General features: G+C 36.1%; 1 protein-coding gene across 1 annotated transcript in view; it reads left to right on the forward strand.

The window, feature by feature from the left end:
• The window catches only part of LOC128687309 (uncharacterized), a 148,752-nt gene extending 135,555 nt beyond the window's left edge, over nucleotides 1-13,197 (forward strand). Inside the window, exon 15 of the mRNA XM_070098293.1 lies at nucleotides 13,073-13,197. Coding sequence (XP_069954394.1) covers nucleotides 13,073-13,197 — 125 coding nt within the window. The remainder of the gene's footprint in view (nucleotides 1-13,072) is intronic.
• The last annotated feature ends 730 nt before the right edge of the window (nucleotides 13,198-13,927 follow it).

Consider the following 13,927-nt stretch of genomic DNA (forward strand, 5'->3'; position numbering starts at 1 on the left):
AAAACAATAACGTGTATAATATAACTAAACATCAACTCCTGTATAAAATACATATCCTATTGCGAGTTAAGAATTTCTGTATAACAAAATATTTTCTGATAATAAATTTATATAGTAAAACCAATACAATACCCAAAGAAGAGTGAGTTATGACTGTGTTACGCCTCAATACTTTTAGCATTTGGAAGTTACGACTCGTGAAGTTACGACTCGTGACTGCTCCCTCACGCAAGTCATCACTAACAGTTCTAAAATATAAATTTTACTGTCATTATTTTAATAGAAAACAATAGCAACATCTGGTCAATAAGCCACATATGCTACACATGGAAATTATTACTAATGAAATGGTTCACCGGCGCAGCAGCTTTTTCCAGCTTAATTCACATGTGATTTTTATATTGGAAGATGAGGAGAGGTGATTTTCAGGTGTTCAGTCCCGTAGTCTTCATATAAGGTGTTCAGTTCCATAGTCTTGATATAAGGTGTTCAGTCCCTTAGCCTTGAGATAAGGTGTTCAGTCCTTTAGTCTTCATACAAGGTGTATCGATATAAGGCGTTCAGTTTCATAGTATCGATATAAGGTGCTCAGTCCCTTAACCTTGAGAAAACGTGTTCAGACACTTAGTCTTGACAGAAAGTATTCAGTTTCTTAGCCTTGGGAGAAGGTGTTTAGTCCTTAGCCTTAATAAAGGGTGTACACTCCAGTAGGCTTGATATAAAATGTTCAGTCTTGATTATACAGCACCTTAGCCCTGATGGAAGGTGTTCAGTCCAGTATGCTTGATATAAAATGCTCAGTCTTCATTATCCAGCACCTTAGCCCTGATGGAAGGTGTTCAGTCCAGTAGGCTTGATATAAAATGTTCAGTCTTCATTATTCAGCACCTTAGCCCTGATGGAAGGTGTTCAGTCCAGTATGCTTGATATAAAATGTTCAGTCTTCATTATTCAGCACCTTAGCCCTGATGGAAGGTGTTCAGTCCAGTAGGCTTGATATAAAATGTTCAGTCTTCAGTGTTCAGTGCATTTGCCCTGATAGAAGGTGTTCAGTCCCCTATGCTAAGGTATTACACGTTCTATCAAGACTATGGAAACGATCACCTAAAAATGACCTGTCCATTTCCACTGTCTCTACAATAATAGTTACGTACGTTTAAGACTGAGAATGCTTGCTACACGGGTGTAACATCTTATCAGTAAACACATCCAAATGTTGCACAGGTGTCTCGATCATCATAAATATTAGCCTCAGTAATTGTGGAAATTCCTTAATATAATGTTGTTATTGCAGATTTTTTTATGGTAATAGTTTCTTTGTTTTAATCTAAATACTCTTAGACGTTTTAAATAACAATCATCTGAGGGGACAGGGTATTTTTCTGTGTAGTAAATGTGAATATTAACTATGTGATAGTTGCTGTATTAAGAAAAATAACTGCGGAGTACTGACCGTGATTTATTTGGATCAATTAAACTTTATGTAATTAATCCACTGTCAATACTTGAAAAAACTTGTTGTTTCGGTATGTTTTCAGATGTAAATTTTGCAGAAGTTTACCGACACATGTCATTATATATGATAAAAGTTTTATTGGACTTAGCAAAGTTACTGTACAATAAAAATGTTCACTTCAAAATCTAAACCAATAATATGGTTGAGTTATTGGGGATTTGAAGCAAAATTATGTCGGTCGCGATTTACGTCAAAAAGCAAGCATGTGGAATATGTCATTTGGAACAACTGTAGCTCATGGTTCTGGAGTTTACCTGGAGTTTACCTGGAGAGAGTTCCAGGGGTCAACGCCCCCGCGGCCCGGTCTGTGACCAGGCCTCCTGAGGAGAGATATTTTACAAATTTAGAAGGAGACATTTTTTGTCTTTGGAGAGAAATGCTTTAAAATACCTAAACGATGGGAAAATAGACACATGAAATATAATGTGATTATTGACAACGTTTCTCCCAGGCAGTGGGCTTTATTAATTCACAAATAAATCTACCTGGGTAAAGAGTACATGAGTATAAATAGTGTGGAGAGTCAAGGGCAGAATGTTGGGCAGGTTGGATTTCCGACGGACCTACCCGGGATGTGCAAGATGAACATTGTAGCTATTTACCCAAAATTGTCCTCTTGACTCTCCACACTATATATATTCATGTACTCTTTACCAAGGTAGATCTGTTTGTAACTTGATAAAGCTCACTGTGTGGCCAAAATATAATCAATGTATGATCTCATTATATTGTATAGATGCCTATTTTTTAATAGTTTGTCTTTTAAATATATGAAATAAAATGATAGGTAAAATTTATATATAGATCATTTTGATGAAAAGATGCAACATGTAAATAATGAACTTATACAAAAAAAAAAAACTATGTATGCTCTCTGCCAATCACTAGGTACCTTACCCTCTTCCATACATTTATTAAATAAAAACACTAACCACTCCAAAATTATATCCCCACCTGCTTTTAACATTTGTCTTTATCCCATCAATCCCAGCTGCTTTACCCCCTTTCATTCTACCCACTGCCTCACGAACTTCCCCCACACTCACAACTGGCTGTTCCTCACTCATACAAGATGTTATACCTCCTTGTCCAATAAACGAAATCACAGCTTCCCTATCTTCATCAATATTCAAGTTTCTCAAAATATTCATCTCATCCCCTGCATGCATCAGCCTTCCAGAGATCAGTGTTTGTGTATATTTCGCCTGCTCTTGCGAATTCCTTGCATTGTTAATATCTCTAGGAAGGCTGATGCATGCAGGGGATGAGATGAAAAGCTGTAAGCCTTATCCCTGAAAGCTGGCTGCCTTGGATCAAACGTGTAGCGCTAGCTACACGCCAAGGTATTGTCCAGTGTGGGTAGATTGGTAAAGCACTGCGTACCTTGTCCCAAGGTTCGTAGGTTCGAGTCTCCTTCAGCCAGAGATCAGTGTTTGTATATATATATATATATATATATATATATATATATATATATATATATATATATATATATAATTCTCAAACAGCTTCAGGGAGAATCTTGAGTTTTCCCAGAAGCAAGTTTATTCTTTTCTCTGAGGATGAGGGTCCCCATAACAGTTCTAGAGGTGGTACCTCCCTATATTTTATATATATATATATATATATATATATATATATATATATATATATATATATATATATATATATATATATATATATGTCGGGCCGAATATGTAAAAAGAACCAACATATTTTTAGTTGAATAAGGCTGGTTGTCCCTTTTTGGATTGTAAAAAGTATTTCTAGCAGTTTTAAAAGATTTATCAATTATGTTTCTTGGGTATTTCAAATCATTACCTATTTCATAAATTTTTGGATATTTCTTATGCCCAAGAATGTAGATATACACCATTTCCTTGGCAAATTAAATAGCTTAGCCCATTCTATAAACTTTGCTGTTGAGTTTGAAGAAAATAACTCATTGTCTTTTCTAGATGTTTTAATTATTAAGGGTAATAATTAATTCAAATTTAAAATTTACAGAAAACCTACAAATCACTGTTCCTATGTACACTATTATTCTTCACATCAAGATAAAGTTAAACTATCTGTTTTCTCATCAATGTTTTTGAGAGCTTTACGAATTTGTAGTCCAGAGTTCATAGATGAGGAAATATCCAAAATTTATGATATAGGTAATGATTTGAAATACCCAAGAAACGTAATTGATAAATCTTTTAAAATTGCTAGAAATACTTTTTACAATCCAAAAAGGGACAACCAGCCTTATTCAACTAAAAATATGTTGGTTCTCCCTTACCATGAAAACTTGGTTGATATGCCTTCTCTTCTTAAGACTTTTAATATCAAAGTTGTATTTAAAAATCTTGATACAGTAAAAAAAACTTTTGATAAAGAATTCCCCCCAAAATGCTGACGGATGTCTCTATAAGATTCCTTGTAAAATTTTCGATAAAGTTTATTACTGTCCAACTGGTAAAAATCTCGAAGATTAAAACAACATAAATACAGCATTAGAACTGGACAAGATTCCAATGCTCTATTTATTCATGTGAGAGATTTTAACCATCCAATTGAATTTCAATAAGTTGAGAAAGTTGTATCGAGTAAGTCCATGCTCAACAGGAATGTAATTGAATCTTGTTTCATTAAAAGCAGTTTTGACAATAATATGAATATTTCCTTTGGTTTATATAAATTAGATCCATTTATAATTAATAGAATTTGGGAAGAATTTAATAATGCATTGGACAAATAATAAATTTTAAATTTCTTAATTCTTGTTTAGAATAGTTTGTTGGTGGGTTGTGTGAAGGACCTGTCTAGTTGGGCCAGCGGACTTGCTGCAGTGTTCCCTTTCTTATGAGTCGCGTATCAGGTGTTGCTTTGTTGTGGGATGTGATAGTGAGGTGTGGGCTAGACCCTTTATATGCCTTCCTTTGATGCATTACTTTCATTGTTCCTTCATAAAGTGAGTAGTCACGAAAGCGCTTGGAATTTCTCTATTCTTTCACAGTGGTTGTTTTTCATATTCTGAAATCACCTGTTTACTGTGATCTTATTGCATATATATATATATATATATATATATATATATATATATATATATATATATATATATATATATATATATATATATATATATATATATATATATATATATATATATATATATATATATATATATATATATATATATATATATATATATATATATATATATATATATATATATATATATATATATATATATATATATATGTCGTGCCGAATAGGCAGAACTTGCGATCTTGGCTTAAATAGCAACGCTCATCTTGCCATATAGGACAAGTGAAAATTTATGTATGCAATAATTTCGCCAAAATCATTTTGAACCTAACGAAAAAATATATTTCACTGTGTTTGTTTAGTATTAAATTATTGTAAACAAATCTAAAATATATTTACTTGGGTTAGGCTAAAATAAATTGTTCTTGTTATAATAAGGTTAGGTAAGTTTTCTAAGATTCTTTTGGAACAAAATTAAAAGTTTTTACATTAACATTAATGAAAAAAATATATCTTTAAACGTACAAGAGAAAATTTTAGAAAGGACTTAATTTTAAATGAGTTCTTGCTAATTGACCAGTTTTACATATTCGGCACGACATATATATATATATATATATATATATATATATATATATATATATATATATATATATATATATATATATATATATATATATATATATATATATATATATCCTGCCTCTAGCAGTGAGAGCTTCTCATATAGATAACTTTCTGTTGGCTGTACCCAACTCAAGCCTTGTCACACGCCTCGACCCACAGACCATCCGCATTGGTGTTGCCCATCGACTTACCGCCCCTATTCTCGCCGAACACAGCTGTATTTGTGGTAGTGAAGCAGCAGACCTTATCGAGTACCATGGTCTTTTGTGCCGTAAATCTGAAGGCAAGGTATGAGGAGGTTAATAACATTATCAAGAGGAGCCTCATAACAGCCGGATGCCCAGCAATAAGGGAGCCACCCCAACCATGCAGATCTGATTACAGCCAGAAGCGTCCAGATGGTATCACACTTCAAGCCTGGACAGACGGCAAGCAGGTGATGTGGGACTACACATGTGCATCTGCCATGACTGACACCTCTCTCCAATACACCAGGGAGGAAGGAGGGACAGCCATCAGCTTCAGGGAGTCCGAAACGTCTAGAAAATACGGAGAACTTGCTCATCATTAAATGTTTGTTCCCATAGGCTGAGACACCCTTGGCTCATGGGGAAAGAGTGCATCTAAGTTCCTTACGAAACTCTGCGAAAGACTCATCATTATAAGTAGAGATCCCAGGGCAGCTAGTTTTCTGTTCCAGCGGCTCACCGCTACTGTTCAGAGGGGTAATGCCTGCTGTATTTTGGGCATGCACCCCAACTCTGAGAAGCTGGATGAGATTTTCACATTATAATGAGTGACAAACACGTAACAACATGTACTAGACATGTATCTTTCACACCTCCTGTACTGATATATATATATATATATATATATATATATATATATATATATATATATATATATATATATATATATATATATATATGGGAAGTACAGTGCCTGCACTCTGAAGGAGGGGTGTTAATGTTGCAGTTTAAAAACTGTAGTGTAAAGCACCCTTCTGGCAAGACAGTGATGGAGTGAATGATGGTGAAAGTTTTTCTTTTTCGGGCCACCCTGCCTTGGTGGGAATCGGCCGGTGTGATAATAATAAAATAATAATAATATATATATATATATATATATATATATGTATATTCATATATATTCTGAGAAGAATATGAGCTTGTTTTTCTTGTTGTGACAAGGGTATTGATCGTCATTGTGAATATCCGTCACAGTCGAGTTACTGTGTGGGAGGTGCGCGCGACAAGAGATGTGTGAGCAGTTTTTAGAGGTAGATACCATGCAACTAGTCGTGAGGTGCCCCTTGTCACGGTCTTCAGTAAGTTCAGTCACTTCAGCTCCTCAGTAGTCGACATCCTCTGTGGAAACTTCATCATTCTCTCGGTAAGAAAAAAACGGGATATATGGGAAATATATATACTGAGGGATAAATTAAAACTTGGTATTTTAATATATGTATATGAGAACTTTCCCAAAATATTAAGTAAAATGTGAAAATTGAAAATAATAATATAACATGAACAGAACAATTCTTCATGAACTATTTTTTACTTATTTCAAGGAGCTGACATTAACAGAGAAATTAAATAAGTTATATTATTGAATACGAATGTAATATATATATACACATTGCAGACTGAGTACCTCACTTAATCGTAATGGTAATAGTTCTTAGAAGCCCCAAAACTAAGCAAATATTTAACAGAGAGACAACGAGGCTCTTTTAAAAGTTTTACTTTGAACCAACCTGTAACAGAACCAACTAGATATGGAAATACACTTGTTAGTTAAGAGGACATATATGCAATTGTGACATTTTACTGTGGCAACGTTTCGCTCTACAGGAGCCACAATAAAATGTTACATTAGTTGCACATATGTCCTTTAACCTATGATATTATCGGTAATTCTACCAACATTATTACAAAATACACGACTTAATCTTCACGAACAATGAGGAAAGAAGAGAACATTCTCAAGCAAAATAAACTCCGATCAAAACCTTTTAGATGAACAAACAATATATATTTAAAGGAGGAGAATTCCAGAGTCATTGTGGAGGAATTTTCAGTAAATTTAACTACATCAATGCGAGATGAAGTTAAATAAACAAAAAATAATCAGGTTAGCCTCGGTTAGCCTAAACTCTCATCAGTACGCAGGAAAGTTGAAAACAGAAGTATGCGAATTCTGTGTACAATGCGTTCCACTAATTAAAGTCACAAGGAGAACGTGGAAGAATGCTGAAGAGACAAGGAGTTACTGAACTGCTTACAAATGAAAATGTTACAATAAAAGATAAATATAAATCTAGAAAATGTCACTAAGGAGCAGAAACTAAAGCATTTATATCAGTCAGAAGACGTACGAGAGAAACATAAACAGATGGCTAGTCTTAGATCCTGGCTCTACCTCTTCGCTGGTCGTTATTGGGTTCACTTCGGATCTTACCTACACCACTCAACTGTCCAGGTCGTTTTATTCCTAACCACTTTAAGGTTGAAGTGTTCACTAATATGACTATGATTCTTGCCGGTTTTCACTTCTAACTGAGCCCTTGTGTTCTTGTTTCCGTCTCACCCTTCTATCCATTGACACCTTATAAATTCCTCTCGGAATTTTTTATGTTTTCGCCCCTAGAACTTCTTTCCTTAAACGTCATCACCTTTAATTCCTTTAATTTCTCCTCATTGCACATATCTTTTAGCCCTGTGATAATCTCGTTGCAATCTTAAAAAATATTCTGAAGTTCCTTGACCTTAACGTATGGCGTTGTGAAAGGCTCCTTTAATAAGTTTTTATACTCAAGTTTGGTGTGTGCCTCAGGAGATATGCTAGATAAAATGCTTACACCAAGGTCTTTTAATGAGATTTGCAGATTTTGCTCTCCGAACCTTTACTCTGTTTGCGATCTTATTTGTCCATCCGAAGTCGTCATAACATTGTGTATGATGAGGTCACTTGTTAGGCTATCCTGTCTGATCAGATTCATTTGTAGTTTGTCCTTGTCCTCATTTGTTTGTGTTCTCATTAGTTTCATATCTTCTACATATCTCAGTCTCTTTCATTTTTCATGTCATTCACATACACGAGAAATAGTAACGTTCATAGTACTGATCCTTGTGGAGACCCATAGCACCTTTTTCACCTCCTCCTCGGTTGTGTGCAGAGTATCCAGCACTTCCTGGTGCACCCTACTCCCTCGGTTTGCTGGAAGCCTCTCTGTCTCCACTGTGGATACGTCCTTGAATCTTGAGCAGAGTTCCTCACGTACTTCTTGGTCGGTCCCTATGAGTTCCCCTCCCTCCTTCCTCAGCCTGAATCTCTGGTCCATGACTGTTGTTTTCCTCCTGGTGTGTCTATATGATAATTTTGGGTCCGATTTAGGTTTTAATTCTATGCCATTCTTGCAATGCCTCTGGCCCTCTCTCCTATTTTCCTGACTTCTTTGCCTTCTATACTTTCACCATACTCTAGCACACTTGGGCCTTTACACACCTCCGGGTAAATCATGGGCTCACTCTGGTCTTCCCGTTGTTTCTGTTGCCCCTTAGCATGAACTTCTCTCTTGCCTCCCTGCACTTTGCTGTTACGTGTTCCATCATTTTTCTCTAGCTCTCTTACCCACTGCACCTCATGCAGGAATTGCGTCATACATGTATAGTTCCCTTTTCTGAAGTCTGATTTCCCCCATCCTTCTCGGGCTGCTTCACTGTTTATTGCAAACTCAACTATACATTTGAAACTCAGATCCACATGATCTGAGTTTGGTGTGTAATTCTCCTATATCTGAACTGTTGAAGGTGATTACATGGTCCAGCTGGTTAATTGTCTCCTCTTTCTCTAGTTATGTTCCTAGCAAGATGGTACATGTCTCCGAGACTGAATTGCACCTACTCTTTCCCCAGTTTCGTCCATTCCTTCCATCTCCTCAAATCCTCATCGGTTTTTAATGAGCAGTGCAACTCCTCCTCCCCTCTGCTCCTTCTATCTTTGCCCAGGATTTGATATCCGGGTGGGAAGATTGCGTCCCAGTGAGTTTCGTTTCTGTGGCTGCTATGATGTCTAGGGACGTCTCCTTGATTCTTTCATGCCACTCCTAACATTTATTTGTTATTCCATCCGCGATCGCATACCAAACCTTCAACTTCTTTTCTAAAACTGTTGTCTGGTGAGAATGGTGGGGTTGGGGGAGCGGGAGCTCTGGTGGGGGCCTATAGGGGGGTTGCTGAGGGGTGGAGTTTGTGATTAGGAAGGTGGGGGCAGAGGGTACAGTGTGTCGGTTTTGGTTTAGATTGTTCGGTTGCATTGGGGTTGCAGTTGGATTACTTCTGTGGGTTGTTCTGGAAGAAGTTGTGTTTGCTCTTCCACCTTCGTCTGGGTTCTGTTGCTCATCTGCGTCATTGCCTCTCGTGTGTGTGTGTGTGTGTGTGTTTGAGTGGTCATTGTCTCCTTCAGAACTCTAAACAGGTCAACTCACTGTGTGTGGTTTAGTCATGATCATTTCCATCATTAATGCTGACTCAGTAATGCCACCTCCTCCTCCTCCTTTCCCTCCTACAATAACCTGAACTGTAACATATAACCTATACTTACGTGCCATCCATCATTCGGTGTTTTAATACAAATAATTTCAATAAATCTGCTTAGCGAATGAGTGTCGACTGTGCAATGTCTTCTGTGGATAAATCTCTGCTCATGAAAGGTCATTGTAAGCGCCAATATATATAATGGTTGAGTTGGTAATAAACAATTGCTTTTATAACGTCTCCATGACGAAGCATTACCTCTTACAAGGTGTTAGTAGTCTAATATCTGCGTCGAGAATTATTTCGTGAATAAACATTTGCACTTACTATTGGTTAGTGTAATAACGTCATCACCCACTGTGTTGTTAAAAGTAAATACCTGTACACGGAGTGAGAGACCAGATTATAAACATGTGAGACACGAATTACAAGTAACACACAGACACCAGGTGGATAGCTGTGGGTCGTCAGGATTTTCAGTACGATTTCCGGCATCTCTATTGTCATTTTCGGTCACTATTTCTTCGAACACGCAGAATTTATTTTTGGCGTCAATATCCTCGTTGTTGGAACTATCACTGGAAAATAATTCGCGATAAATTCGCCTGGGAGTGAGGATATTGGAACGGCTCAGTATGGTGGACAACGGTGAAAACTAAGCGGCATTACCATGATGCACTGCAACACTCCAGGTTGTAATACACTGTATATACTAATTGCGCAGACCTTTTATGGTAGGCTTCTTGTAGCAAGCTTGAGGGCGCAAGAATTTGTGTAGATCTACATAAGCAATACTGGCTTCAATAATGTGGATATACATGGAAGCCAGTGAAAGAGTTAATTAAAATTGTAGCCAGTTGAGAATATCACATTTGACATTATTGCTGAGAGTTTCGTCTCTGTAATAGCTATAACATCAGGGTTTTCCTCTGCTACTCTTTCTATCATAACCTCACATTTATTGATGACTCCATCCATATTTGAGTACCACACTCTTGATTCTTCTAACTGTTACTGCTTACCGGTTAACCTGCTTTCTTTCTTTACACAGGTACAGAGATCTATACATAAATAAGGCTATTGTTCATAAGTTGACAGCACCTCATCTAATTGGTTGCAAACTTTTAACGTGGTAATTTATACTTAAATCTTCTGTACCATATTATGTAATAAAATATACCTATTGGTAAAAAAGAATGTAAAGATGGGGTGGTAGGGGAAGTAGAATATTCAAACGGCTTCAGGAAGAAATCCAGATATTCCTCCTTAAATCCTTTTTATCCACTTCTCCGAGGCTATGGGTCCCATTATTTACACCAGAGGTGGACCACTAATTTTTGGAGTATTTTCATATAATTTGCAAAATGTATTTCCATACTGATGTGTCTCCTTCCAGACACTAACATTTCCATGACAATTTTAACCTTTGATGGTTTATACACTATAAACAGGATAATTATTGAGTTCAGGGTCTCATTGTGCAAATTTTCCAAGTTACTAATATCGTCCATAAAATGGAAAAAGTTGGATTCTGTGCCAAAAAAATAGAGATGCTTCTTCTGTTCAGCTTCGAACTTTTTATACTGGTGTGTTTTTCTCACAAAGAGCTTTTCATTGCTTAATTAAATTTAAATTTAGCATTTAAAAAAATTAGTTTCTATGCAATATCTGGATAATTTCTCCTCTAATCGTCTTTAAGCTTTAAATGTTGCATTGTTTTCCAATGATAAAAGTTCTTTAATTTCGGGTATTGTAGGTTTCAATTTGCAAGTTATATATATATATATATATATATATATATATATATATATATATATATATATATATATATTTATATATTTATTTTTTTTATTTTTTTTTTTTTTTAAATTGTAGCACTGAACTGTTTTCATGTGAAAATTGATGGTTATCTCATCTGATTGCTTCACATTTTCGAAATTGATAACATAAAAAATGTAACTTCAAAACAGGTGGTTTATTTTGGGATATAAGTATCTGTGCCAGAACTAGTGAATGCCTTTTTAGAAAGTCTTGAAACTTTCAAGGCTCGTGGATTTACTGGAAGCTCCGAATTATTTTTTTTTCTGTGTTCATGATCCGCCTCGTATTCTAAAGAAATTGGGTTATTAGGTTCCATATTATCATTTGTGAATACGTCTTCTGATTGGCATTACATCTTCTAGTAGCATGGTGGTTATAATTATTACCTTATTTTTTAAGGGAGTGGACCAGTAAGCCAGCGGAAGGCCTCGGTCAGATAGCCAAAAGCTCCAGTGACGGGTTATCATATGATTAAAACCCTTATCAGAAAACACTTCTTCTGCTTCCTGGTAGACCTTAACAGACCTAACCATCAGACGAAGACCCACTTACACTAGTGGATGGTTCCACTGTGATCCCTCCTCCTGCTTTGACTCGCCTATCTACAGTATATAAGCCACTTCTCCGGCTATATCCTGTGTTGAATTTGATGATTCATCCACCAGCACAACCTGGAAGGCGAGTGAATAACGACATGCTTGTGAATAAGGTTGTAATTATTCACAAATAGCTGACATGTAGGTCGATATTAGCTGACGACTCGGAATGGTTAGGTTATCAAGGTGATGAAGGTTAATGTTTGCCTTGGAAATTATTGACAAATTAATAATAATTAACGGGTCACAGAGTAAGCTGCTCGTATCATAGTACAACTGTAAACGCACCTGTAAACATGAACTCAGCATGATCTACACCATTGCCCTCATCTACAGTGTGTATTGCCAAGGGAAAAACAAGAGCATTGGTCTACCATTTTTCCGCACCTACAACACGCAGTCTTGTGATGGTCTTGTAACTTGTCATGATTGTGACCAGACTTACCTGGAGTTCATTACCTTTGTAAATTGTGAGTTCATTACCTTTGTAAATTGTGAGTTCATTACCTCTGTAACTTGCTCAGCTATCAAAACTTTGGAGTCCAGTCCCTGGACCAATTATGTAACTCTGTAATCTTTTGACTACCGCCCACAGGATGGGTATGGGGTGCATAATAAACATATTAAACTAACTAAACTTGTGATGGTACTGAAGCATGGTGCTACAGACCATCTGTGAGAGGTAGCTTATAATGTCTCGGACACTCCATACGTTACATGAGTAAATTATTGCTGGTGCATACTGTGATGAGACATTCATTATGAATGCACATTACATACTCAACAAGGTCTACAACTGTCACTGTAGAATAAAGGATGCAAAGGAATTGATACTCACTACTCGATGAATGACACCATGATGGGCCTAATTACAAAGACAAAATTGCTAAGTTAGATTTGTGAGCATGCAGGGATATGAGTAATGAAAAATGATTTTATAGCATTGCTTTGGAAAAATGTTCAACAAAGGTTCAAGTTCTCTACCATAAGCTACAAAGTCGGGAGAGAACTGCAGGAAGTAAGAGAAGATAAACACTCCACGCAGGAAGAATTATCAGACTGGTGAGAAATGAGGCAGAGAGTCACCCAAGACAACGTATCTAAAAGAGTTGACTGGAACCAGCACCTGACCACTGAGTGTGGCTCACTAGTCGCTTTGTGGTTCACCAGTAGAAGGTGGTTCTCCATTGGCTGGTGCCTTATCAGTCTCTTTGTGGTTCAACCAGTAAAGGGTGGTTCTGCAGTCGCTCTTTCAATATAATAATAATATAATAATATTAACTCTATTTCTACAACTACACGTACAAGGTACACAGACCATAGCTGACATCAATGACATACTACTATATAGAAAGCCTCTTGTTATGTAGAGCATTTCGGGCAAATTAGATCAGTTTTGTATGAAATAAATGCTCTATGAGCATTGTATATGGTGTTTTGAAAATGTCGTATTGATTCCTCTCTTCATTATCCCAGTCCACAGATAATAAGTGTTCTTTGGGACCGTTACTAAGTTATTTTTTTTGGGGGGGTTTTTTAAAAAGGGGCCCCAAAAAGGGGTTTTTTTTAAAATTTTTTTTTTTAAAAATTTTGAAAAAAAAAAAATTTTTTTAAAAATGTTTTTTTAAAAAAGGTTTTAAATTTTTTGGGGGGAAAAAATTTTTTGGGGGAAATTTAGGGTTTTTAAGGGAAAAAAAAAGGGAAAAAATTTTTAAGGGGAAAGGGGGGGGGGGGGGTTTTTTTTTTTTAAAAAAAAATTTGTTTTTTTTTTTTTTTAAAAAGGGGGGGGGGGGAAA

Source organism: Cherax quadricarinatus, chromosome 62 (genome assembly GCF_038502225.1).
Source record: "Cherax quadricarinatus isolate ZL_2023a chromosome 62, ASM3850222v1, whole genome shotgun sequence".
Classification (NCBI taxonomy): Eukaryota; Metazoa; Arthropoda; class Malacostraca; order Decapoda; family Parastacidae; genus Cherax; species Cherax quadricarinatus.